The sequence below is a fragment of the Camelus ferus genome, chromosome 4, assembly GCF_009834535.1.
Source record: "Camelus ferus isolate YT-003-E chromosome 4, BCGSAC_Cfer_1.0, whole genome shotgun sequence".
NCBI classification, from domain to species: domain Eukaryota; kingdom Metazoa; phylum Chordata; class Mammalia; order Artiodactyla; family Camelidae; genus Camelus; species Camelus ferus.
Genome location: NC_045699.1, coordinates 68,976,239 through 69,004,047, shown reverse-complemented (window position 1 = coordinate 69,004,047; position 27,809 = coordinate 68,976,239). Strand labels below are relative to the sequence as shown.

Below are 27,809 nucleotides of genomic sequence, written 5' to 3'. Positions count from 1 at the left end.
AGGACCCAGGGCTGTTGGGTCTCATTCCAGTGCCCTCCCCGCCTTCCCTTCAAAACTCCCAAGGGTCCAAACCCTAGACCTCTGGCCGGCAGAGAACGTGCTGGGTGTGGGATCCGGTACCTGCCCCCAGGAGAGCTTATGGTTTCAAAGGGCAGGCAGAGGAGCAGAGTTAATCATCTTCTAAGTGCCCGATAAATGGTCACTCCACAAACTAGTCCATGGGGCCAAATGAGCCTCAGAGAGCTGACAGAAGGACAACATGGAGACCTCCAAAGGCTACTTTCTGTTATAGATTTATTTGATATTTGAACCGAGTCTACAAGTTCAGACCCACGTGTAACGGATTGCTTCATGGTTGTCAGAGGCTAGTGTGCATTATTTCTGAGGATTACATCCAATGACGCAACAAAGAGAACACAAATGGACAAATGGACATAATCATTAAGACGAGACGCTAAAACGTGCCTTAGTGTCCAAGGGTTTGATCTAAGGCGGGGACCCTTCTAAGGTGGGGACCCCGGTGACTGATCTAAAGTGAGCTGGCTTCCCGCCACCAGGCGCTGAGTCGGCTGTGTGTGCCAGGCACCTGGGACAGAAACTGGAACCAGGACTTGGGGACCTGTCTCCCAGCTGCAACTTCCCCACCCGAGCCCGGCCTCCAAATGTCTGTTCTCAAGGACCAGGTGGTGACAGGGCTGACGTCAGCAGCTGAGGCTAGTAGTGGCTGGCACTGGGCAAACTCATGACACATGATGACATGTGAGGTGAGAAAGCAGAGTCCAGGTGAAGTGGCTCCTCTCGGCTCCTTAACACTGTGACGAGGTACGGGGGAGGATGGAGCACCGTTCATCCGGGGATTGGCCAACCCGAGTCTCCTCCTTCTTGGCAGCTCCAGAACATTCTCTTTGGCCAACAGCCACAGAAATGAGAGCCTGCCAAGATACATGGAGGAGAAAGAAAACAAGACACCAAAAACAAAACAAAACAAAACAAAACAACCCCCGCCCTAGGAGAGGAGAGGAACAAACAGACTCCTAGACCAAGGTCACACCAGATTCGGAGGACATCCTGCAGCCTGCACCCCGGGGGAAGGAAACACAATTCAGTGTCTTGCTGATCTGCTCAAGGGGAACTGTTGTCCTGCCCTGAGACCCCAGCTCACTGGCCTTTAGTGTCCTCTTTTTTTTTTTTTTTAACGTTTTTTCTTTTTAATACCCAAACCATCAATTTTCAAAGCTTTAAAAATGTTTTTCTTTTTACTGGAAAAAAAAAAAAAAAGGTGAGGCAAAGCCCAGTCCTGGCCTTTCTACCTGGTGGCCTGCTTTCCCACTGGCTGGGCCACCAGAGCCCTGCCTGGCACCTCTGGGGTGACCATCCCATAACTGGTTCACCCTGGACTGCTCTACTCAAGTCTGGGTGGGCATTCAATGCTGGCGGCATCACCAAAAAAAGGAAAAGGGAAACAGAGCCCGCCCTTCCTTAAAAACCCCCCATCTGAGCTGAACTTTCTTGGGAATGTGTAAGTTATCTGGAGGGAGGGGGCGGGAGGTGGAGAAAATAAATACCAAGAACTAAGTAGGTGTCCCTGGACCTCTGGCATCGGCTCAGCCTGTGGGGCAGACTTGGCCCCAAGGAAGAGGCCGATTGTCCAAATACTGCGCTCCTAGACAGACTACAGGTCTCTGATCTCCCCCACAGGCACCTGCCCTGGGGGACAGGAGTCTCCGGAGCAGAGGGGCCAGCCCCTCGGGTACTGTCCTGTCGACCCGGCTCAGCTCACATTCGGCCCCAGGTTCCCGCCCTGGCTGAGAGGCTGGTTGTAACCGGGGTTCCTGGGTCCTTGGGCCTGAGGACTCCTCAGTGGTCCCGCTGCTGGCCGCTCCGGGACGCCCATGCTGGGTGCCCACCAGCGCTCAGGCCTGCTCCTTGTCGGCCCTCCACAGCCGCTCCTTCACCTCGGGCGGCAGAGTGTTAAACAGGTCCTCCTCCACCACCAGGCCGCTGCGCTTGAGCAGAGGGCACTCGCCCAGCTCCACGGGCAGGCACTCCAGCCGGTTCCCCCGCAGCTCGATCTGCGTCAGGCTGGTCAGCTCGCCCACCCGCGAGGGCAGCGACTGCAGCACGTTGTTGCCCAGGTGCAGGGCCCGCAGCTTCCGGCACTGGAAGAGCTCCGGGGGCAGTGCCTCGATCTAGAAGGGAGAAGCAGAGGGCGGAGTGAGGCGGGTGCAGCTCAGACCCGGGCCTCTGGGCCCCAGGCTTCCCTCCCCTGGGCACCAGTACCTTCTCTGATGCCCATTCCGGCTACCCAAGACAATCGGGCCCAAGTCTGGCTAACTTACCCCTGTACTTTAGATCTCAGCTCTGCAGCCACTTCCTCTAGGAAGCCTTCCCTGACTGCCTGGGTAATCTATGGTGCCCTGTCCCCACAATAGCACTGCTCCCTCCATGGTGAAACTGCTTGTCACCCCTAGACTGTGGCCTCTGAGAGGGCAGGGCTGGGGCTTCCAGTGACAAAGAAGTCATGCTACAGTTACACTCGGCAGCTACTACCAACTCCAGCCCCCTCCTCCACCACTCAGGGCTCAGCAGGAGCCAGGTCCTGCCTGGCTTAAGCACAATTTATGAAAGTAGAGCGGCACGCCGAGAAAATTCCATACCCTCAACTGTTGCTGAGAACCGGGCAGAGCCTGACGTTGGGGGTCAGGCTCCCAGCTGTCAGCTCCCCTCCCTGGGCCTCAGGTTTCTTATCTGTCACGGGCACAGGGAGCCCAGTATTGACCGGAGTCCCTTCCTTCTGAGCAATGGGCAACACTCACACGCTGCTTACCGCAGGGCAGGCTTGCTCCGAGCATGGATACTATTAACTCACTGAACCCTCAGAACCACTTGTAAGTGCTTGTCAACACTCTTTCCATTTTACAGATGGGTAACTGAAGGAGCTGGCCCGCCTAGAGCGTCACAGCTGGAAAGCGGTGGAGCCAGGATCTGAACCTGGTTCAATAGCCCAAGCTCTGACAGTCCACACGACTGGACCCATCAGTGGAGTCTGGATGGGGCCTGCTGTGTCTCACACAGGAAGAGCCCCAGGAATGCTGGCTTCTTCCCCCGCCCCCGTGAGCAATCAGCCACAGACACGAGCTCTTACTGAGCTCTTACCGTTTGTCCTAAAACGGCCTCCCTCAGATACGATGGGCAGGAGGGACCCTGCCAGCAGGGCAGGAGGCAGGAGACTTGAGCCCCGATCCCATGTGAAGGTGACAAGGAGACTGTACCGTAACCTCTCTGAGCTTGCTCTGTCTCCATCCCCATTTTCCTGCTGAGGAGCCCGAGGCTGGGCAGAGGCCATGCCATGAGGGAGACTCCTGACCTGGGCCTCCACATCCGCTACTGTTGTGCCCAGCAGTCAGGAATGGGGCAGAGGTGGCTTCCAGGTCAGCAAGGCCAAGGTCAGGGACTCAAAGATGGGGGCAGATGGGAGGTGGGCTCTGGCAGGACTGAAGGGCCAGAGCCTCCCAGAGACCCCACTCTACCCAACACTGGCCTCCTCCGAGGACACAGACAGTGGCCAGGGAGCAGGAAAGACTCGACCAGTGATGGCAGAGCTTGGGTTCACATCGGAGCTCTCTCCCTGACACGCCCCCTCCAGTGAGCTGTCTCCAGGCTGCACGGAGAGAAGAGAAGGTGCCTTCAGTGGTTTAGTGCCCACCCTGGCCGCTCCTGTCCCTTGGACCCGTCCTTTCTGAGGTGTGCTCATTCGTTGAAGACATGAAGTCGTTTCTTATCGCCCCAATCCCACCCTCTCCCACCTCCTCCGGGACCTCAACAGCTCCCCCGTGGCCCGACTCCTGCCCCTGCCCACCCTGGAAACCATCCGGCCAGAGGCACTAACAGTCCCTCCTAATCCACTGGACCTGCATCTGTTCTCCTCCACCTGACTCCCCCACGGGCTGTGCTGTTTCACCATCCGTCCCAAAGGCTCGAGCCAGACTCCCCCATCCCTCCGTCCTCTCCCCAGTGATCTCATCAAGGGCCTATCTTCATCCATGAGCCCTGGGGGGACAACTCCTTGAGGTCAGGCTAACTCAACCTGGTCCCTCAGATGTCCCAGGGGTCCCAGACACTCCACATGGGACCTACCCTCTCCCCTCAGAAAACCTCTGCCTTGTCCCATGTCCTGCCTCAATGACCCTCCAGCTACCCAGGCAGCCAAGGGGCAAACCTCAGTCACCTCAGATTTCCTCTCCCCCAACCCAATCCTGCCCTGTTCTGTGATTCTACCTCCAAAGTCTCCCCCAGATTGGTCCCCTATCTCCCCATCCCCGGTGGCCTTTGACCATCCAGGCCTCACCCCCTACTGACAGCTGACACCTGTCAGCTCCTGACCTCTCACCTTGCCCTGCCCCCACTCCCTCGTGCTATAGCAAGAGCGAGCTCCCTAAATTCCAAGCCAGCACGTTCCATCGTCGCTCAGTCAATGGGAATTCAGTGAACGCCCTGCTCCACGTCAGGCACTGAACAAAAAGAGCCAAGGTCCTTGTCGTCAGGACATAGAGGGAAGGGACATGAGACAGATTTGCAGATATTAACTACTATATGAAAGAGATAAACAAGTTTCTACCGTACAGCACAGGGAACTATATTCAGTATCTCGTAGTAATATATAATAAAATCGAATATGGAAAGGAATGTATGTATGTATACGTATGACTGAAACATGCTGTACACCAGAAATTGACACAACACTGTAAACTGACTATACTTCAAAAAAAAAAAAAAAAAAAAAAAAAAAGCCATGTGAAACCAAGTGGGAGGAACAGGATGCTCCTGAGCCCTGACACAGAAAGTCCAAATTCCAGGGGCTCAGCTCACACTCAGCTCCTCCCCTGCCAGCTTTCAGCTCCTTGAGGACAGAACCTACTAGACTCTCCCCTTCCTCTTTACCTGGCTAACTCCTCCTCGTCCTTCAGGGCCAGGTGCAATGTCCCCTCCTCCAGGAGGCCCGCCTGCCCCAGGTTAAGTCTGGGTTGAGGCCACGCCTCTGTGCGCCCAGGGGCCTCGTGCCGCAGCACAGTCTTGTCCACTGTGCTAACTGCGGGTTTCTTGTCTTTCCCTGCGATAGGTGAGCTCAGGAAGGGCAGCTAGGGGCCTTCTCTGTTCCTCTGCCCCTGGCTCCTTGCTCCACACTAGGAGTGCTCAAAAAACACTCACCAAATCAAGAATATATATACATGTGTAACTGAATCGCTATACTGTATGTCAAAAACTAACCCAACATTGTAAATCAACTATACTTCAATAAAAATATGTATAAGGAAAGAAAAAGAAACATTCACCAAATAAATGGATGAATGAAAATCTGAACAAATGGACGAATGAATATGTCCACTCATCAAGATATTCATTAGCATGGGTTTAAACCTCAGAGAACAGCGGCTCACGCCTCCCTGTCTACCCGCACGTGGCCCAGAGTGGGTCACAGGGAAACACCGGGCCCAGAGGGAGGAAGGAGGAGGGCTCCAGCTCAAAAGGAGGAGCCAGACTAGGATTGGCCCAAGTGAACTTTTTTCCCTACAAAGGCCTCTGGCCTTCCAGGGGGCGGGGACAGGACGTGAGTAAGCAGGGTGGTGAACTGGGTGTCAGAGGGTCTCCTTCCTTGGGACAGCATGCCTGCCGCCAGGCTCTTCCCGAGGGGTGACCTTAGCCAAAGGCATGACCTAATAGGCATGCTTGGGGTGAGGAGTCCAGGGTTGGGGACAGGTCCGGGAGCTGCCTGGAGGCCAGCCACACCCACCACCGGTGGGAGGGCCCACCAAGACCTGATGGGTGTACATCTCCCGGGACAGGGCAGGCATCACAAGGGGTCCTGGGATGCCCAAGTCTGACCAACTCCAGGGGCAGTTCGGCCCCACACTGTGCTCCAGGGGTCACTTGGTCCCCCTCTACATGCTAAAGCAGGGGTTGTGTTTGTTTGGTACTCCCCAAAAGGCGCTTCTCCCCAGGATTCCAATGTTCCTGATTAGAGAGGGCCTGTCCTAGGCCCTGGGGGGCAGATTCTCCAAAGCGAAGCAACCTGGGATCTGACCTTCACACCTGTACATTCTCATACATGCGCACAGCCATGATTTGGGGGAGACAAACAGGATTTGTCACAATCTCTGATATATGGAGACAGGCTGGTTTGCAGGGAGAGAGGCTTAGGGAAGAGGGGAGGGGGATTTCTAGGAGTCAGAGGTCTGGGGTGCCCATACCATCTAAATGATGCTAGAGAAGGCATGTCTCTCCTGGGGCGGGGGCATTTCAGGGGCTGCTTGCCTCCGTGTCTGAGGCTGCTGTAGAGAGCTCCCATTGGGAGGACAGGATGCCGGGAGCCACAGGGTGGACACAGAGCAAGTTCTATAAATCCACAGGGCCACTTCATGCTGCTGCCTGTAACAGAGGCGCCGAAGTGGTGGCTGAATCAGATCTCCCTCTCAGCGTCCCAGCTGCTGGCTGTGGGCTCCCACCACCCTGTCTCACTGCAAGCGTGTCCACGTGAAACCACCCACCTCACTGAGAGAGGGTTTCCACCCAGAGTGGGGACCAGGAAGATGTTCTTTTCAATGTCAGCCTCCCTGCAGGTCCCCAGCAGGGGTGGGCAGGGCAAGGGGAGGTTCCCCCCAGTGGCTGAGGTTTTGTTACCATGGCAGTGGCCAGACCACAAAGGCACAGGAGCACCCTGACCTCAACCCCCGTATACCTGCTTCCTTGGGTGGCAGGCTTCCCCGGACAGGCAAGGGGCTGGCCCACAGGAGCCGTCAAAGGTCTCAGGGTGTCTCCAGGGAGTGGCCTCTAGCACTGCAGGCCCACAAAGGTTTGCACAATTTCCTCTCCAGAAAGGCAGGTGGTGACAAGCCAGCCCCAACTAAGCCCAACTCTGACCTCCACCAGCCCCAAAACGCAGAGGGGAGGGGGTGTGAATGGCACTGGGATTTATACTGGCAACCCACAGAGTTTCTGTCCCTGGTGGACCCAGACAGGCCCCTTGGCTCCAAATCTGGTCCATGACAAGCTGAGGGAGACACCGCAAGCTCCAGGCCCTCTAAGTCGCACCTCCCACAACACAACCCAGAGAGAAGGGAGGGCCTTGGACCTCCTGTCTATGCACATCCCTGCCTAAGGCCATCTCAGGGACAGGCCCTGCCTGACCACACCATCCCCCCGGCGGGAGAAGGCTACAGCATTCTGTGGCAAAGACAGGCTCCCAACCCCACAGATACCAATTCAGCAGAATCAGGGCCAGCGCCTGGGAATCTGTATTTTCAACCAGCTCCTCCCGGATGGTTCTGGGAACCACGGGTGAAGACTCCGAACTCGGGAGCAACTTGGGGCCGTCCTAAGACACTGGGCCTCCCGAGCACTCACCCGGTTGGCCGTGACAGCCAGGTTCTGGAGGTTCTGCAGGAGCCCGATGTCGGCGGGGAGGAAGGTCAGGTTGTTGTGGCTGAGGTCCAAGTAGCGCAGCTTGCGGCAGTAGAAGAGCTGGGTGGGGATCTTCTCGATCTTGTTGCGGTTCAGGTAGAGGCGCTCGAGGTTGGTGAGGTTGCCGATCTGGATGGGGATGTAGGCAATGTGGTTGTACCACAGCTTAAGGCAGGTGAGGCGATGCAGGTGCTGGAAGCTGATGATCTCCTCGATGGTCTTGAGGTTGTTGTCCTTGAGGTCGATCTCCTGCAGGTTGTGGAGGCTGAAGATGGAGTGGGGGATGCGCTCCAGGTCGCAGCGGATCAGCTCCAGCTCCGTCAGGTTCGCCATCTTCTTGAGGCTGTTGAGGACGATGAGCTTGGTGCCCTCGTTGTTGATGGACAGCTTCTGCAGGTGCACGCCCACGTCCGTGACCACCTGCGGCAGCTTGCTCAGGTTGCTCTTGAGCCGCAGCACCTTGAGCCGCTTGAGCTCGCGCAGCCCGTCAATGACGATGTAGCGGTTGTTCTCAGCGCTCAGGTTGCCTGTCAGGTGCAGCTCCTCCAGCGTCTTCAGGCTGTAGATCCACAGCGGGATCTCTTTGATGTCCGTGAACTTGATGTGCAGCGCCCGCAGGTTCTCGCGCAGGAAGGCCAGGGCTGGCGCCTCGATTTTGGCGGCCGTGTGGTACAGCCACAGCTCCTTGAGGCCAGTGAGCTGCGCGATGCTGGGCGGGATGGTCACATCTGGGATCAGCTCCAGCTTCAGCACCTCCAGCTCCACCAGGTCGAACACAGTGTCAGGGATGCCACTGAGCATGAACAGGTGCAGCTCCAGCTTGTCCTGCGCGTTCTTGGTGAGCCGCTGCCGCAGCTTGTCCAGCGTCCACTCGTTGTTGAGGTTCAGCTGCCGCAGCTTGTTCTCGCTGACCTCCGACAGGAAGACAGCGAAGCGCTTGGAGTAGAGCGGGTCGTACTGGTCGATGAGGTGCAGCATGAAGGCGAAGTCGTTCTTGACGTCGGGGATGTCGCTGTAGCTGCTCTCCTCGCGGATCGACTCGAACGAGTACTTCTTGAGGGAGCGCCGCAGCATCCACCAGAGCGTGTACATGCAGATGAGGCCGTAGAAGATGACCAGGCTGATGTAGAAGGACGCCAGGATCTTGAAGAGCGTGGCCAACGGGTGGGCGCACCGGTAGGTGCGGTAGCCCGTTAGGCTCTCGATGTCCACGGTGCAGTCCACGTCGAACTTGATGTTATGCACGTAGTAGACGGTGTAGCAGATGATGAGGATGAACTTGATCACCTTGATGATGGTCTGCCGCATGTAGAGGCGGTACACGATGTCCCCCTCCTCCACGTGAGTCCGAAACTTCTTCACCTTCTCAAACAGCGCCTTGGCCTGCTCCCCCTCCTTCTTGTCCAGCACGCCCGTCTCCGAGCGGTCCACAATGCCCTGCTCGATCCGAGACTTGGTCCGCTGCAGCATGGGCACAGTGGCCTCCACGTCCTCACTGACCGTCGACGATTTCTTGTCCATGGAGCCGTTCATCTTGCTAAAGGCCGGCTTGGGGTCACTCTCTTCCACCACCGTCTCTGACAGGGCCCGCGTGGTCCAGGGCGAGTCAAAGCACTTGAGCAGGATGGACACAAAGTGCTCCAGCTTCGAGCTGGTGCGTGGGAACTTGAACCAGAAGTTGCTGCAGGCCAGGAAGATGAGCGTGTGCAGAAGCACCAGGTAGGGGAAGTACTTGGCGAACCAGTGCAGGCGGTTCTCGTAGCACACAGCATCAACGTAGTTGTACTGGTGCCGGTCCAGGTCATACTTGATGCCCGTGGGGCTGCCATCAGGGGTCGACAGGATCGTGGAGTTGGGATAGGTGGGCTCTGGGCCAGGAGATGCCCAGCCCCGGAATGAGTCGTTGCAGGAGTCCTTGGTGACCCACTTACATGGCAGGCAGATCATCTTGTCCTGGGTAACCTGCAGCGTGCCCCCAAAGACCGCGATCATCAGCATGACAATGGAGATATAGTCTGTGAACACGTCCCACCACGGCTTCAGGATCCGGTATGCCGGCTGTGTGTCCGCAAAGTAGCGGAGCTCTGTCACTGGAATCATGGTTCAACCTGAAAGGGACCCACAGGAGGGGATTAGCTCAGGGTGGCCTGGCTTTCTGGGACCCGGGGGTCAGGGGAAGGAGACAGTGGACTCACTGTCCAAAATTCAACCTCAAGTCTAGCTGGGAGTCACAGCCTTGCCACTCATGGGGCAGCCCACAGATCGGCCCTTCTCCAGAGACCACGTGGGCATCAAGTGCAGGGAAGCCACACAAGGAAGGCAGGCAGCCTCCCCATTTCACAGATAGGAAGGCTGAGCACTGAGGTCCAGGCCCATGCTGACAGATCGCTGAAGCAGCCTCACAGGGATCCCCCATCCCAGCAGGATTCCAGAATTCCTGTCTAGACCCCATCCTATTAATGATCAGAATGCCCAGAGGAGCCAGTTGAAAACTTCCAATTCACCTGGAACTAGCTGCCATGATGTTCCTTCCATGATCTGAAGAGATTTATTCAAAGTGTGAGAAAAGCCAAATGCAAAAGAGGGGGCTTAATATGAACTCACTTTTGTATTTTGACAGGGGTTGCACTGGGTCTGTAGGTTGCTTTGGGTAGCACGGCCATTTTGATAATGTTGATTCTTCCAGTCCAAGAGCACAAGATATCTTTCCATTTCTTTGTATCATCTTCAATTTCCTTCATCAGTGTTTTAGTTTTCAGAGTATAGGTAACTTCCTTGGTTAAGTTTATTTCTAGGTATTTTGTTGTTTTTGATGCAATGAAAATGTCTATGCCAGTTATAAAATTCTGGCTTTTGAAGTGAAAAAAAAAGTGAATGAAGGACCACAAATGGAAAATATCCTTCTTTCTTATGGGTGAGTTGTATTCCATCACATATATATGCTGCATCTTCTTTATCCATTCATCTATTGATGTGCACTAAGGATGCTTCCATATCTTGGCAATTATAAATAATGTTGCTGTTAATAGCAGGGTGTATGTATGTTTTTTAATTAATTCTTATTTTGTGGTTGGCTTTATTCCTTTGATAACTATGTAAGTTTAAAAAGCTAAAGCTCTAAATGTTCTTAGAAACAATTAACAGTACATATACGTAAATTTTAAAAAATACATGCAGTATATTGTGTATACGTATTTACATGCAATATATTGCTTATGTGCAGTCAAATTGTAACAATTCTACCTAAGAAAACTGAAAAAATGGAAAAAAGTGAACTCACTTTTGTAAAACAAATAGGGAAGTTTAAGAAATCCCATGCGTGTGCATGTAGGTTCGTCCTTGTACAATTCTGGGGCGGGGGGTTGGGAAGGACACACACACACACACACACTGGGTGCAATGACAGGAGCCTGGGGGAGGGATTGAGCAGAGAGGACAAGGAAACAGGGCTGTCCTCCACCCCAAGCTGGATGACATGATCACATTGACACTTTAATGTAAAATAATCTCTGGCTGTGTATGTTCCTGTGTGTGTAAAGATTTTTAAAACAGCAGCAGCAGATTCTCTCCCTGGAGAGTTCAATTTGGCAGGTCTTGGGTAGAGCCTGGGAATCTGAGTATTTAACACCTGACTTCAATGATGCTAACGATTGGCCAAGTTTGGGAAACACTGGCTAAGGGGCCACAGTCAGGAAATGCAGCCAGGGACACAGGTGTGCAGCGAAATAAACGTGGGAGGAAGTCCTGTCCTTGGGCTGTCTGTGAGCACCCTGCTGTGACATGTTACTCCTGTAACACGTGGCTTGTGAGACTGCAATGGACGGGAAAGGTACTAGGTGTTCACTGGACAACACTTGGGAAGATATAAAAAAGCATTAAGGCCAAGAAAAAAAAGTCCCCTGTAAGAAGACCGCCCAGTCACCCACTGTTAACTTTTCAATAAATGATAAACTTCCAGTCTTTTTTATGTCTACTTTTTAAAACCAGTGATTTTACCTTTTACTCCCTATTTTCTAATCTAGAGTCCAGATTTTTAAACCAAGGTTTAAATACCTGTGTTTTGACAAATGGGTCTGTTGCTCTTGGGAGAGGAACAAGAGCTCCCAGGTTATGAGACTAGGCCACCTTACTTTGATTACTGATAATACTAATAATGACAACAGTAACAAACCCTTCGTAAAACAGGGCCTCCCACAAACACCAAATACTTCCCATCCCATCTTTCTCAGGCACACTGGGATGGGTGAGGACAGGAGGAAAGCAAACCTGGACCCTGTGAGGGAATTGGGGTGCTGAACAGATGGACGTGTGCCAGGCACTGGGCTAGCCCTTACCATGGAATCTGCCTCATGGGGGCCCTCTGATGCTGGGATGCAGGGTCTATCTTTGGCCCCATTTCACAGATGGGAGAACTAAGGCACAGGGAAGTGAAATCACCTGCCCAACGTCACTCTACTACTCAGGACAGAGAGGAGACCAAACCCAGGCCTGTCCCTCCACTGCCCCACTCAGGTCCTCACCGCTATGCGGGCTCACTGTTCACCTGCTCAAGGCCTCACACACGGGCAGTGCCAAGAGACTGAGCCCAGGAGTCCAGCTTCCCTGCCCCCACCTCCAGGTTCCCAGAGCTCAGGTCACTGTGGGGCCAGCAGACACCACCACCCGCCCTGGGCCAGTGGCTCCAGCCCAGGGGTCAGCCCTCCTGGTGAGGCCAGGACTCACAGGCCGGGGTGACTATCTGCCCCACAGGAAGGCCCCGGCCTCTAATGACCAGCTGGCTCCTCGCACCACCCACACTCCTGGGAAAGTGGCCGTCCAGGGGAGGGCCTGCTGAATCACACAGCCGGCCCCCATCTGAAAGACACCCCAACACTCATCACTCCCTTCCCAGCTCCCTGAGTCCACATCCAGGCAGGCGCCCAAAGACTGTGGACCGGAAGGGAGGAGGGGCCGGGCCCAAGGGCCTGAGGGTGTGCAACAGCCCGCCCCTGGATCCAGGATGAGACCGCCAGGGCAGGATGCCAGATGCTGGGGGTGGGGACAGTTTATGACCAGGCAGGATGTGGTTGCAACCTCACTGTTTCGGAGGGAGAGTGGGTGTGTCAGCCTCCTGCAGAACACCCAGGCTCTCAGTGCGGAGCTGCCTCTGGGCCCTGCTATCCTGCGGCTTTGCTTACGCTGCCTTCCCAAGTCCCCTGGGTACTGAGGTGGGAAGTGTCCACAGCTCTGTCACAGGGGAGGGGCCTAAGGCTCCGAGATAGGAGACGGTCCGTCCACTCCAGTACATCTGGCTCTTCCCCCAACACCTGTCCCGAAGCACATTCTGAACTCTCTCCGTTCAGCCCTTGGCTCAGTCCTCTGTGGGCAATAAAAGTGACCAAGGTGTGTCTCCTGCCTTAGGGGCCTCTCGGTCCAGCGTGAACATGTGGGGAGGGGTAGGAGAGACAGAGGAAGGTCCAAATAACTGGACCCGAGTCAGGGCAGGGGGCAGCTGTGGCTACAACACTTGAGACGGATGCCACCTCCCTGCTGAGAAGGGCTTCATGGAGGGGACGGTCCTGTCCTGGTCCCTGAGGTGCCTTGTCAGCCCCGGGCTGTGCCCATTCCACCGTGTGGAGGAAGCAGGGACAGAGCCAGGAGCCCAGGTCACACAGCTCAGAAGGGCAGGGCTAGAGTCCAGCATAGGCCCGGCCTCGTGTGAAGGATCTGTCTCAGGGTGGAGGGGTGTCCACCCTCTAGCTGCACTGTGTTTCTGTCTCAGCTCTGCCACCAACTCACTGTGGGACTCTGGACAAGTCACTGCCCCTCTGATAGCATTTGGGGGAATCTGGAAAGAAGGCGCAGGCACCAAAGCCCAGGCTTTAGCCCCCAGGGTGCCAGGGACCAGGCGCCTGCCCCATGACTGGCCCCCAAGAGGAGACGACCAGGTGGTCGGGGAGGTAGGGAGCCAGCAGCTGAGAAGCACAGAGACCTGTGTGCAGGCTGGGGCGCTGCCGTGGCCTTGGCCTCAGGCAAAGTCCTCACTGGCTCTCAGCCTCAGGTTCTTCGCAAATAAAACAGGCAGATACCTCACAAGGCTGCCGGGAAGAGTCCATGGAAATTCCACGCTTCTAAAGTGCTTAGTGCAGAGAGGGGTGGCAGGCAGTTTTGGCTGGTGTCATCTATCCTCATCCTGGGTGAGAAGACCAGATACTGCTGGAGGACAAAGGTCTACGGCACACAGCAGGTGCTCAATAAAAGTATCAAGAAGGGGAACAGGGAAGAAGTGGGTGCAGGAAAGAGCATGGCTGGGGGTGGCAGGTGGGGCCCCAGTTTCAGGTGGATGTGGGCTGGCCTGGGGCAGAGGGAGGAAGCTGAGGCTGGGCTTTGGGCCCCCTCACTGCTCCTGCCCAACCCTGAGGGCCCTGGGGGAGGCGCAGGATCCCCCTCAGGAAGGGAGTGTCAGTGCAGGGACCTGCCCAGGAGCTGGTGACTCAAGGTGACTGAACACCCACAGCTGAAACAGCTCCCCGTTCCGTTCTGAGACCGACAGCTGAGGGCCCAGCCCAGAATCCTCACAAGCCCAGGAGGCGCACACCGCTTTGGCACCCTTTCCTTTTTTCTCAAAACTTTTATTGCAGTAAAACACACGTAACATAAAATTTACTGTTTTAACCATTTTTAGGGTGTATAATTCGGTGGCATTAAGTACACTCATCTTGTGCAACCATCACCACCATCCATCTCCAGAACTCTTTTTTTTGGGGGGGGTAGTAATTAGGTTTATTTATTTTTTTAATGGAGGTACCGGGGATTGAATCCAGGCCCTCGTGAAAGCTAGGCACATGTTTCCCCCTCCAGAACTCTTGTCATCTTGCAAAGCTGAAACTGTCCCTACTGAACACTGACTCCCCAACCCCTACTCCTGCCCCTGGCAACCACCATTCCCCTTTCTGTTCTCTACGAATTTGACTACGCTAGATACCTCATATAAGTGGAATCATACAACATTTATCCTTTTGTGACTGGCTTCTTTCACTTAACATAATGTCCTCCAGGTTCATCCATGTTGTAGCAGGTATCAGACTGTCCTTCCTTTGCTAGACCGAATAATATTCCTCATGCCCATTTTACAGCTAGGGAAACTGGGGCTCGGGGAGAGAAGTCAGATGCCCAACTTCACACTGCCTGTCAGTGATTAGAGGCCACCTTCAAATCCAGATCCGGGATGGAGCTCAGACAAACAGCACTTTCAGGGGCCTATTCAGATGGAGCAGATCCCACCAGACAGCTGCCCCTGGGGCACACCTGGGGGTGGTCAGGAAAGCACCAGAAGGGAAAAGGAGCAGATTCAAGGGAGTGAGGCTTTTCCCCCCAGTTACAGAAAGTGCCCTTTGCAGGAGATGCATTCATCCCCTCCCTGAGCAGAGACCTCCACAGTCAGTACTTCCCCTATCAGAGGTGTGGAAGGGCTGCTCTCCCAGGGCCTGTTTCCCTGCCTGGAAGGGAGCAGGGAATCTGCCATGGACGTACCCACATTTTATATAAGGTATTCAAGGAACAAAGGGGCGTGTAGGTGATCCAGGTCTCTGTCCACCCTGACACTTCCCTTCCCACTGATACCACCACAGACACACCTTGGTCCTGGCTGTCCCTGCCTACAGCCAACAGGCAGGGAGAGGGGCCGTCCAGGAGCCAGGACTTGGTTTCCCCATCCATAAAATGTGCATGGAAACGGATGCCCTGCCAAGCTCTCAGGACTATCAAGAAGTCATAGGTGTGTTGTACACCAGAAAGTGACACAACATTGTAAACTGACTATACTTAAACTAAAAAAAAAAAAAGTTTGGTACTAAAAAGCAAAAAAAAAAAAGGCACAGAAATGAGGCGTCCCAGACAGCCTGTGTGGGGGACCCCGGGCAGGTGGAGAGCAAGGAGCGGTGTGATGTGAGCCTAAAGGCAGAGGGCCTGCCAGGCCAGCCTGGGCTCTGCCACTCAGTAACAGAGTGACGCTGGGCAGGTGACCACCTCCCTGAGTCTCAGTTCCCTCATCTGTGGAATGGGGCTAAAACAGACACGGACCTAATCCTGACTTCAATACAATCGATAGATGGATGAAAAGAGCACAGAATCAGAGCACAAAGGAAGGAAATGGAAGAAGGAAAAGTACCTGCCCTGACACCTGGCAAAGGGACAGGGTTAGGTGGGGCCCAGCACACAGGAAGCTGGCAGTAAGCAGATCTTGGTCTATTAACGAAGCCACTAGAATGCAAGGAGGAGGCCTTTTCAGAGGAATAAAGTAGCTCTGTATGCAATGCCACTTTGGAAAAAAGCGAGATCCAGAATAATAAATACAATCCCATGTTGATAAACCCTGACCAACCTCGCTGTGCCGTGGGGAAGGGCTCCTTCTCAGACTGGGAATAAGAGGCAGGATGAAAGGAAACTAATTTTTTTTACCTGCATGCATCATCTTTGTGATTGAAAAGAGTTTAGAATTTTAAATAGAGTCTAAAAGAAAAGAAAGAAAAAACCTGGACCTTGGGTAGAGAGGTCGCGTGTTCTCTTGTGGCTCTCAGAGGGCAATCTCAGGGGGTCGATGGGCAGTCGGGTCAGGTCAGGTGTCTGCCCCAGCAGATGGAGAATTTGTAGAGGCTCCTGAACAGAGGATGAAAGATTAAAGGGTTGCAATCGAGGTGGCTGAGAAAGACACAAAGGCCATGTACCCTGCTGTCCTCTGTGCTCAGTCTAAATAATTCTCCTTCCAGAACTGATGCATCGCTTTAAGAGACTATGCCCTCCTAGAAGTCAGGGCTTAACGCCTGCCAGTGAGGCGGGGTTCACCCTGGCTGCACCCAGGTAAAGTTCATGGCATGAGACCACTGAGGGGTTGGGGAAGGGGGAAGGCTGGGAGCCCCACAGGACAGGGACCACTCCAAATTCATCCCAGTCCCTGTGCAGAGCCCACAACACAGAAGGTGAAGGTTTGCTGAACTGGGCTGAGTCAGGAAGGAAAGGTGGTAGGAGGGAGGAAGGCAATTGTCAGGGAAAGACTCTAGGACAAAGGTTCAGTTACAGGAACATTCATCACAGTGTTATTTATACCCCAGGAAAACTGGAAACAACCCAGATGCCTGTTACTGTGTGATTGGTTAAATACCTATTAAATGATCAGATAATGGAGTACTATGAAATAATGAAAACATGTCAGAACAGAACACTTGATGACATGAGAAAATGTCCAGAGTGTATCAAATGCAAAAGGTAGGTAAAGAAACTGTGACAGAGTTAGCTTTCTGCAAGAACTTAGACATGTGTCTGAAAAAAATTTGGAAGAATAAGGTGGAAGGGGAGACTACTTATAAAGATCTAGGAATGCAGCTCCTGTGGTGTGGATGGAGGGGTAGATAGATGGACCACAGGACAAGAAAAGCGACTCTACAAACAGACCCCGCAATTTCTGGAAACCTAGACGTGATCGTGTTGGCTTTGCAGGTTGGGGGGAAGACTGGGTGTCCACAAATGCAGCTAGCTCAGTTACTCACATGAAAAAAACACAGCCCCATCCACCTCCTTACATGAAAATAAATGAATTAAAGACCTACAGCCAAACTTGAAAAAGTTTAAAGAAAAAACTAAGAGACCATCGTAATGTCTTTAAGACAGGGAAGGACTGCTTATCACAAAGAGTACAAGTCCTTGATGTATTGATCACATTAAAGTTAAAATGTATGCACATCATAGGACAGAAGAGTAAACAAGTGAAAAGAACCCACATACTTGGAGGACATATTTGCAATGTTTGGAACCACCAAAGGATTAATATCCAGAATAAACACAGAACTCCCACAAATGTATGAAAAAGACAACCCAGTAGGAAAAAAATGGCAAAATATATGAATGGACTACACATGGAAAAAAATACAAATGAAAATTCATGTATAATTCTTAATCTCATTAATGATCAGGGAATGCAAATTAAAACAATCACATGCATTTCACTCCCCTGCGATTGGCAAAAACGTTGAATTCTTAGATGAGGAGATGGAATGGATGTATCCTCCAGTCCAGCAATTTCCCTCTTAGTTAAAGATCTTAAAGAGTTGTTTTACACACACATGTGAAGCCAAGGACAAGACTGATCACTGAAGAGTTGTTTCTAATAGCAAAAAATCAACAACCTAAATATCCAACAGGAGAAAGGATAAAGTGCTCTCATCATAGAGTGAAATGCTAAGGGAAAGGAGGTTAATGAACTTTAGCTACACGTATCAACATGGACAGACCCCAAAAGAATGCTGAACCAAAAAACAAGCTACAGAATAATACACACATTATATAAAGCTTTCTCTAATGCATGTATCCAAGTATAGTGAAGGTATAAAAACATGCATGGAGAACCTCAAAATCAAGATGATAATTTCATCTAGAGAGAGAAGAAAACAGGATTGGGGAAGAGGCTTCAAGAGCGTTTGAGAGAGAGAAAAAGAGAGAGAGAGAGAGAGAGTGTGTGTGTGTGTGTCTGTCTGTCTGACTGAAGCAATTACTGTAAAACATTAAGGTCTGACAAAGCTAAGTCACGGGTACAAAGATATCTATTCTAGTTTTACACTGTCATGTGTGCCTAAATATTTCATACAAAATTTACCAAAACAGTCATCTGTTTCTGCCCCTCCTGGCTGGTTCTCTTTGTGGTCCTCACACCTGCCGGGCTCAGCTGGAGGCAGCAGCTACTGGACAACTGCCAGGCCAGCGGACTCAGCTCTTCCTTCCAACTGGCCTGCTCCTTGCTGGCGCAGCGGCACCTGTGGCCTCTGAGGATACTGCAGAACCCAGCACCACCCCTACCTGGGCCTGTCCTGCCCCCCGGGGAGATGCAGAAGTGGGTAGAATGCAGCCAGACCCTCCCCAGTGTGCAGCACACACAGGTGCAGAGAAGCGGGACCAGGTTCCTGCAGCAGGGCCAGGGCATCCCTGTCCCCAGCAGGTCAGACAGGAAGCCCAGACAGCCCCATTCCCCTTGCAGCAGCAGGTGGATCTCGGGGAGTGTGATAAGCAATAGCTTTGGAGTTGGAGAGATGCAGGTTCAAATCTAGCTCTGTCATAAAATAATTCCATGACACCAGGCAAATTATTTAGCCTAAGCCTCTATTTTTGCAACTTTAAGATAAGAACAATACTACTTACCTCAGATCTGTATATAGTGACCCAAAAGATGTCCAAGACATATTAAGTAATATTTTTTTAAAAGATGCTGACCAGTATATAAAATATACGGTATGTAAAAGAAGCCAGTCATAAAAGGAAGAATACTTGATGTTTCCAGTATTTGGTACTTAAATTTGATACTTTTATAAGTAGAAAAAAATACTTGGGGAAAAAACAAAGGGCCTTCCTCACCCTGTGGTTTCTGAAGATTGTAAAAAAGTTTACAAGAAGCCATCTACTATAAAAAAAAAAAAAAAAGGTTAGCCCGCCCCTGCCTGCCCTGCTTAGGTAACCACATACTTCGACAGGGCGCAGGGAAACAATGCCTCAGGGTGGGTGAGCTCAGACCCCAGGACGAATGACTTTTCTTCCCTGAGCCTCAGGTTCCTCAACTATAACTGGGATTACAGTATCCACCTCAGAGGCTTATAGTGAGAACTAAAAATAACGTAATGCACATATTATGGGACAACCCATTGCCTGGCACAGAGGAAGTGAGCTACAGCTACCCCCACCCACCTGCCGGAGCAGAACACCCTCCCAGAATTAGTGGGGGCTAAAGCCCAGGAGAGGGCTGAGCCGCAGGCACCAACACCTCCAAGCACAGACCAGACTTCCCAGAGGCCCCCAGGACCTCCCAGGACTTGGAGACCACACTAGAGGGCCTTGAACTTCTGGAGCCCAGGCTCAGGACTCCAGGCCAGGGCAGAGACAGAGCAGGCGACCTGCTTGCAGAACCACCCCCAAGGTGTCAAGCCTGGTCCAAGTTGCTGATTTCCTCCTGATGCTCCCTGCAGACGGGGAAGGGAGTCAAAGAAAGGACCAGCTGCCCCTCCGGCCGGGGAGCGGCCGCCCACACACGTTCCACCCCCCCACCTCCACCCCCCAGTGGCCTGTAGAGATTTGGCTTTCACACCTGAGTCGTGGCAGGCAGGCCAGGCTGCGGGTAAACAGGGCATAGAGAGCCTTTTGTTAAAGCCCCAAGAGGCTGGGAAAACTTCCCAAGCAGGACGGAGAGGAGGCGGGAGCCTGGTGCCCCTCGCCCCTCCTAGGACCACACTTTGGGAGGCTGCCCCTCCAACACTCCCAGGGAAGGGAGTGGGAAAGGGCCATTCCTAAGAGGCCTGAGGAAGACACTGGGTCACCGGCCCTGTCCCCTGGAGGGCTCAGGGCCTGTGAATCTGCTCTGAGGTCAGCGCCCTGGGGCTGCCTCTGGTCCCAGTACAGGAGGGGGGAGGAGAGGCTCACTTATCATCTGGTGTACTCGGCCCCCACCAGCCCCAGAGCAGGCGCTGCCCTCAAGGTCCCCACACCCAGCTGGGGTGAGTCAGCAGCTGCGGGCTGGGGGCGCCGCCTGGCTCGGCATTCACCCTGTATAGAAGGGCACACCCTCGCTTTCCGGGAAAAGAGGGGAGACAGTCTGGGGTGGGAGGGGAAAGAGAACAAGTTTCAGTTCCAAACTGCTCGACATGTAGGCTGGGCCTCGCAAACAGGTTGGTCCTCATGCAAACTTGCAAGGGTGCGGTGGCCTCCCAGGGTGAAGGGTGACAGGTGAAGGACACCCACCTGGGGCTTCCTGCACTGGGCCACGCATGCAGAGACGGCAGGCCAGGCCTGAGGCTCAGACCTTCCCTCCGCCACCCCTAGAGCTCCCGGTCAACGACATGGCCGGTGGGCCAGCACGTCCTGGGCCTCAGCTCCCAATCTCCACGGAAACAGTACAGTGGCTCTCCACCTCACCAGCATGTGACCTTGGGAAAGTCACTTTGCCTCCCAGAGCTCTGGTGTCCTCATCTATAAACTGGCTAATAAGTCTTCCTAGTAGGGCGGTGGTGAGGACTGAACCAGGCAGTCCATAGAAAGCTTTTGGCACAGGGCCTGCTAGCAGTAAGATGCTGTAATGTTAGCTGCTGTAATTACTATGGCAGGTTTCATCAGTTCCCTCATGGGTATGAAATCTGAGGCCCAGAGAGGTTGACTGACCTGCCCAAGGCCACACAGCTATAAGACAGTGGGAAAGATCACCCCAGTCAGCCTTTCTAATGTGCCCATCTGTCTCAAAGGCAAGCAGGTCTCCTGGGCCTACCTGGGCACCCAGAACTCTGGAACTGCTTCCTAGGACAAGATCCCCTTCTCCCAAGGGGCACATGGAATCAAAGTCTCTGTGGGGAACCCAAGCAGGCCATACTCAGATGCTTCCAGTCTCTCAGGTAGAGGTTTAGGAAACTCTGGAAGGGAGCCCATTTCTGAGTTTGGTCCTTGAAGCCAGGTGTTGGGTCTGGGCCCATGGGAGCAGAGGGGCCTTGAAGGCAGGACTTGATCTGCTCTGAACACTAGCACCACCTTCCTAGAAAGGGTACGAAATGTGGGCAGGAGAAGCCAAGGGAGGCTGCAGACGCATCTTCTGCTATGATCTCAGGGGACCGGGACCAAGGGGGCCTGGCTGAAGGTAAGTTGCCTTTTGGCCTGCTCTCTGGGCTGGAGTGGGGCTGCCCCCAGGGATCCTGACCCAGGGTGCCAGCTGCGAGAGGTGACATGGAGATCACTGCGCTACCCCACGAGGTCCTCTGTCAAGGGGCATGAGTTTGGCAGTGGTGCCTCTGAGGGTGGGTGTCCAGGTGGCATGTGAGAGCCGTGGAAATTTACAGCCACTTCCACTCTGGTGGAATGTCACTCCAGGCATGAGGCTATATCTCAGTGTCTATTTAATTTTGAGGTTTTAAGTCCTCAAGAGACGGTTAAACATAGAACTTACTACAAGATGTGAGATGAGATGCAGCAGAAACGCATCGGGAAAGAGAGCAGGAGATGTCTGTGGCTGGGAGTAAAAGCCGTTCTAGAAACCTCAGCCCCACACATACTGGGAAGTCGTTACAATCCGGGCCTGAGGGAGCTCAGCCCGGCTTCCACATCAAGAGTGGCAGGGCTGGCGGCAGCTGGAGGTGGGGACCAGGGCTGATAGAGGTGTCCTGGGCAGCGTTTGCCGACATGGTCTGCAGGCTCCCAGCCTCACGACGGCCTGGGGAGTGTCTTCAAAGTGCAGATTCCTGGGCCCAGTCCCCAACTCTGACTCTGCAGGACTTTGAGGATGGGTCCAAGGGAATCAGTATTTTGAACAAGCTCCTGGGTGGCTCTGAAACACCCCCAAGTCCGAGAACCCAGAGAAAAAGAAAATGGAAGGTGGGGCGGAAGGAGCACAGGCTGCCAAGGCAAACAGACGCGGGTTCAAGCCCTGACTTGGCCCCCTCGGTTGTACAACTTTGGGCAAGAGGCCTCGTGACTCGAGCCCTGGTCTCCTTGCCTGTAAAACGTGGCCCGATTTCCCCCAGGAGACTCTGGTGGGTCAGATGGTGAACCACACAGTGACCCAGCACGCCGCCTGGGCTCGGACCACAGGACATGAGGCTCTGCGGCTGGGGGGAGGCGAGCAGAGCAGAGCATCACCGACCCAGAGGCTGGCTCTGGGGATCCTGCCAGAAGCATCCTGTGTGAGAAGGAAAAAGAGACTCCAGGGAAAGACTAGGAGGAAGAAAAGAAAGGGGGTGAGGGAGAGGGTCGGGACAGTACACCAAGAGCACCGCCAGCTGAGGGGCCATCTCTGCACAGACCCTACTCCCAGGGCGGCCCTGCCAAACCGCGCTCTCTGGGCTCCACAAAACAAGACCGCCAGGCCTGAGATCCCTCCTGCTGAAACCTGTCCTGAGGGCATGTCTACATCCCATTGGAGCATCTTTAGACCCCAATCACAGGGAAGCCTCCTGGCCTTTTCCTTGCCTGCTCACCCTCAAGGCTAAAACCTGAGAGGAGTGTCTTGGGGGGACCAAGACAGGCTTCCACAGGGACAGCTGGGGTAAACTGAGTCACAGCCAGATCAGGCCGATATAATACGGTGGGCCCTGCCTCAGGCAGGCAGAGGAGGCCAAATGCCAAACCTGGAGGCCAAAACTTCTGGGGCCGGCCCGTGCTACTCCTCCAGCCACCCCTGGCACAGAGGAGGAATTCGTGATCTCAGATAAGTAGGACCTGCTGCTTCCTGCTCACCGCGGGCCACAGAGACCTCAGCACAGGCCTCCACTCTTGGTGGGGGTAGTGGCAGAGTTTCTCAAAACCAACAGGAAACTCCCACAGGGCAGGGCTGGGGTTGGCTGACCTTGTCCCAATAAACAGGAGAGTCAACAAAATCACACACCAGGCACTTCCCACCCGCCTCTGCTGCTGTAAATGCCCCAACAAACAGCTCAAAAACCCCAGAATGCTGAGGCAGGGGCGCAGTGTGTGTGGGGGAACAGGAGAGTGCTGGGACCTTCTGACAGGACTCACCTGCGGCTCTGCCCTTGCCCGGCAAAGAGGTCCGGGCGGACCACTAAATGAAACAAGAGCAAGCTGCAAACCAGCAGCTCTCATGGGACTTGATTCTAGAAAAAGAAGCCAATAGTAAGAGCATACATGGACAAGTCTATCCCTCCTCATTCACATCTCTGGAGAAGGGGATCATGAGAGACGTTCACTTTCTACATGACATTAAAATAAAAACATTATAAAAACATGTAATGAGCATGTAATTTTGTTGCTCATTACAGAAAAAGGAAAAAAAAAAAAGAGTACTATTTCTTCTAAAATCCAGGCTGGGGAGGGCCAGGCCTTCCTTAACAAAAAGCTGAGGTGGGAGGTGGACGCAGGGAGCCCTTGGACACAGAACAGAGGACCCAAGCCCAGGATTCCAGGGTCTGGTTCACATCCCACAACACTGCCTTCCTTCTGGATAAGTTTGAGCAAACTGCTTCCTCCCTCTGCACCTTAGTTTCCACATCTGTAAATGGGGATCAAGGCACTGCATGAGCCTCCTTGAATGACCAAAGGGATCACTGACAAGGGATCACTGTGATAAGTTTCACACATGATAAAGCAGTCCATATACATACTTGCTATGATGAGGGAACACGTTCCAGGATACACCGTGCTCCCTTCTCACATCAACATATTTAACCTTCAAAACTGAAGATTTTGCCTCCCTAAAGGGAAACAAGGTGCTAATATTATCCCTTTTACAGATGAGAAAAACTGAAGCTCAGAGATACAGTGACTGACCCACAATCACTTGTAGAGCACATGACGGCTGGGACGCAAATGCAGATCTGACTACATAGTTTGGGTCCTAACCAGTGCACGCTCCTGCCTTTTGGAACCATTTCCCAAAGCGTAGGCCAAGGAAGCCCTGTTCCCAAAGACGTCACACGATCACAAAAGTGCAGGGAAACATGACTTGCTAGCTCCCTCTCAGAGACTCATTATGTTTACTTCACTGAGTTCTGAGAAGCTCTTCAAGGCTTAGAAGTCCTACAGCAAGGACCAGGGCAAGTTACTGCTCCTGGAGTTACCTGACCACTGTGACCGAAGAAACTGATGTTCCATGGAAAATGCCTTGGGAAATGTGGTCACGAGACGGCATTAATAACAAGCCAGACTGACAAAAACCAGGGGTTCACGATGCAAGTTAACACGGGCATTCGAAGAGTACAGCGGCCACATGCTACTCAGTGGTCACTGAGTCAGGAGAAGGAGGAAGACTTCTGCCTTCCGCCAGCTCTGCCCTAGAAGCCCTGGACTTACAGTGAGAAGAGCAAAGGGTTGCAGAGACAGGGACACTGCCCTCTGCCAACCAGGCTGGGGAAGGCACCTGCCCGAAGGCCGTGGCTGGCTTGAAGGGAGAGGGCCCAGTCCTTACCCCGTGGACGGCTCTGCTATCTGCGTGTTGGCTGTCGGTGCTGAGGCTGGCCCACGTCTGTCTGGGCAGGGTCCTGGCATTCCTTTTGCTCCATGGAAGCTGCCTCCCTACGAGGAAGCAAGAGCTACTGTCAGCAGGGATGCGTGTGACTATCATTGTGACCTGCTGTGCTGCCAGCAGTTTCGGAGTGCCTGCTCGGTGCCAGGCCTGGGCTGGGGACTAGGGTGACAAGAGAGAATCAGACAGTCTACTGGGAAGATGCCAAGTCAACAACTAGAACTGGTGCTTGAGAGCCTGGGACTCTGCTGGGGGGAATCTGGAACCTCTGGGAACATGGAAGAAGTCCTAGACCTAGACTAGTGGGGTCTTCTCCCAAGAGAAGGTGTTGTCTGAGCTGATTCCTGGGAAAGAGTGGGAGCTCGAAAAAGAGCATTCCAGGCAGAAGGAAAAGCACATGTTTGCCCGGAGGGGAGAGAACAGGACAGAGAACGCTGAGTGATTCAGCGTGGCTGGATGTAGGGCTGGAGGTGGAAAGGGGCAAGAGGTGAGCTACCGTGGGGTAAGCTGGATCCAGGCAGAGACACAGCCTCAGCCCAGACACATGACTTTGACTTTGACTTAAACACAAAATCCAACCACCATCTATAGTCAAGAAGCATTCAGTGAGCGTCTACTACGTGCCAAGCTCTCTGCTCAGCACTGTTCACAAGAGCGAACAAGACCAGTTGGGAAGGTGGGAAGAGATGTGCAATCAGACTACAATAGGGTAGGGGAAGCATCTAAAGCAGCTGGGAGCTGGGAGTGTGGCCGAAGGATAAGGAGGAGTTAGCAGGAAGAGGGGGCGGAGGGGTGGGGAGAGGCTGCACAGACAGGGGTATTGTGGAGCCTTCTGGCCATTTATAACACTGAGCATTTATCGCACCTACTCAGTGCCAGGCACTGTGCTGGGAGGAAAGAGGCAGAGGATGGTCTCCAGCCTTCCAGGGAGACAGTCAATAAGCCGGCACTCCCATACAGGGTGATGGCAACTGGGCACTGAAGCCCCTGGGGCTATAAAGGCACAGAAGCCTTGGAGCCAGCCTTCACTACCACCCCTCACCCTCCTTGACAAGGAGAGGGACACCCACTGAGGCTGGGAAGTCCAGTCACTTGCCTGTGACAGAGGTAGGCCAAGAATTCAGGCCTCTGGACTCACTGGCACTGATTCTTCTAATTCTTTCTCTTCTAGGAAACACACGCTGACCACCCCCTACATTTTCACCCACAGCAAATGCCGCCTTCCCCTGAGCTGCCTCTGTAATATTTCTAGTATTACACTGGTCACCGTATCAATGTTTTCCTGTCTGCCTCTCCTCCCAGACTGTAGCCAGGGATTGTGGTCTCCTAGTACCATTCTTGGCCCAGACCTGGCACTTACTTACTAAAGGATGATTCAATGAATGAATGAATCAATGAATCAATGAGTTAAGGGATAGAGAGATGGTGTCCTGGGCTTTAGGGCCCTGCATTCAACCCACCTGACTCTCCATGAGACCTTAGACCATCAGCCTGTGAAAATCTGGAATCACCTCCACTCTCAGGAGAGGGAATCAGGAACCAAGCTGATTCCTTCCCTCTGACTCTTACAGGCTAGGTCAAGGCCAAGCCAGGCAGCAACCCAAGGCCCAGCCAGCTCCCCAGGTTGTGACCTCCTGGGGCAGTCTTCAGGAGCCCACAATCTCCAGAAAGGCCATGCAAACTATGCAGAGGAAATTGCTTCCTAGTAGGTGTGACCAGGGGATGGAGTACAAAAGCATCTGGCTGAGTTCAGGGCAAAGTCAGAAATGTTTCTTGGGCCCTTGCTCTGTGCCCCACAGCCCCTGGAAGGCAGAGGGGCATTAGCGCTAACCCTGAAGAATCTCTGAAACTGGACAACAAGGCGGCAGGGGCCAGTCATTCATGCCATAGCACCTCTCCAAAAGCCAGTCTGCGAGCACAAGTCACCTGTCCTTGCCTCCCCTTGTGAGCCAGAGAAAGACTTGACCTTCACGAAGGCAATGCCAGTGTGACTGAGCCATAGGCACTGCCCAGTCCCTCTGAACAAACTCTCACTCCCCCAGCCCCTCCACAGGAAGGATCACCAACATCAGACTTCCTCCTCCTGACTCCAGTCTGTCTGTCTGCCAGTCTGTCTGCTCAGAGGGCAGGATACAGTTCAGCAGGGGTAAAAGGTACTCCTAATGGAAAAGGTGGGGGAGGCCCTTGGGAGCCTTTCAGCTCCCCCAAATCCTTCCTCCACGATTTAGACCCAAATTCCCCTTCCCTCACCAAGCTCTCTCCCTTCTCATCCTTGCACCTCATAAGGCTTCCGGGGATAGGCAGGGGAAAAGCCGTCAGGGGAATGTGGTCACCAAGGGATGGCCCCACCCTTCCAGCCAAGTCCCCAACAGGAGGAGGTTGCCGGCCACCCCTCAACCATCTCTCCTCCTTCCCAAAAAAGGCAGCAGTTGCATCAGCTAAGAACCAGCCCAATCTTGGTGCACTCCAGTCCAGACCAAGGGAAAGAAGCAGTCAACAAAAGGAGCAGAATCATCATGAACCTCTAGAGCCAGTAACTATGCTCCTTCAGCTTGGGAGCCAACTTTGCTGGATCTCCAGCCCGGACCTCATCAGATCTGGCTCTCAGGCCCATCTGGATGCACAGAGCACAGGCAGGATCCGGGTCCTCAGACGTTCCACCCAGCTTCCCAGGAACCCCAGCCCAGACAGGCCCCAAAAGCCTAGCCAGGGATCTGTCCCCAACTCAGGGCACTGTTCCCGCCGGATCAAGAGGAGGGAGGGGTTCAAGGGAAGAGGAGGGGGCCAGGAGCCCAGGGTAAGAGAGCAGGGGAATTCTTTAAAGACGGAAAAAAGCTGCCAAGGAGAGCTCAGAGGTGGAAACTCTAGGACGGGTGCAGTGTGTGTGTGTGTGTGTGTGTGTGTGTGGAGGGATGAGGATCTGGGGCAACCCAGGGGATGACAAGGGGACCTGGGGGAGCCGAGGCGGAAACTCCCGGGCTGTAGAGCGCAGGGAGGCACTAGGGTGCCTGGGAGGGGGCTCGCGCGCCGCGGCACAGGGGAGAGGGTGGGGTCTCGGTGACCCGGGGGATGGGAAATCCTGAGGTAGGCCGAACTGAGCTGCCGCAAAAGGCCCCCAGAGAGCCGGCCCCGGAAAGCAGAGCCCCAGTTGCCCAGGGCGCCTAGGGCCGGGCAGCTGGCCAGGTCGTACAAGAGTAGATTTCGAGAGGTGACAGTTCGCGCCCCCTTCCCCACCCCACCCACTCACCTGGGCTCGCCGCGCAGGGCCGCCCAAGCCGGCAGCACCGAGCCCCTGCTGCTCCGTCCCGCCGCCGGCCACTGCGCCCCTCCGGCGCCTCCTTTTGTTTGTCCCTCACTGCACCACTCAACCTCCTCCGCCCCG

At 53.8% G+C, this 27,809-nt stretch overlaps 1 protein-coding gene across 5 annotated transcripts; it reads right to left on the bottom strand.

Annotated features, from left to right (window-relative positions):
• Positions 1 to 277: 277 nt before the first annotated feature.
• LRRC8A (leucine rich repeat containing 8 VRAC subunit A) lies at positions 278 to 27,809 on the bottom strand. 5 transcript variants are annotated; one of them, XM_032478594.1, is made up of 4 exons: positions 27,675 to 27,771; positions 24,371 to 24,477; positions 7,402 to 9,566; positions 278 to 2,189 (listed from the first exon to the last, which is right to left on the bottom strand). In XM_032478594.1, the coding sequence occupies exons 3-4, from the start codon at positions 9,556 to 9,558 to the stop codon at positions 1,914 to 1,916; spliced, it is 2,433 nt and encodes an 810-aa protein (XP_032334485.1). In that variant the 5' UTR covers positions 9,559 to 9,566; positions 24,371 to 24,477; positions 27,675 to 27,771; the 3' UTR covers positions 278 to 1,913. The 5 variants fall into 5 exon arrangements, with proteins under 5 accessions (XP_032334485.1, XP_032334486.1, XP_014412390.1 ...); XM_032478595.1 differs by lacking the exon at positions 24,371 to 24,477 and adding an exon at positions 15,978 to 16,095 and having other exon boundaries at positions 27,675 to 27,749; XM_014556904.2 differs by lacking the exon at positions 27,675 to 27,771 and adding an exon at positions 15,978 to 16,095.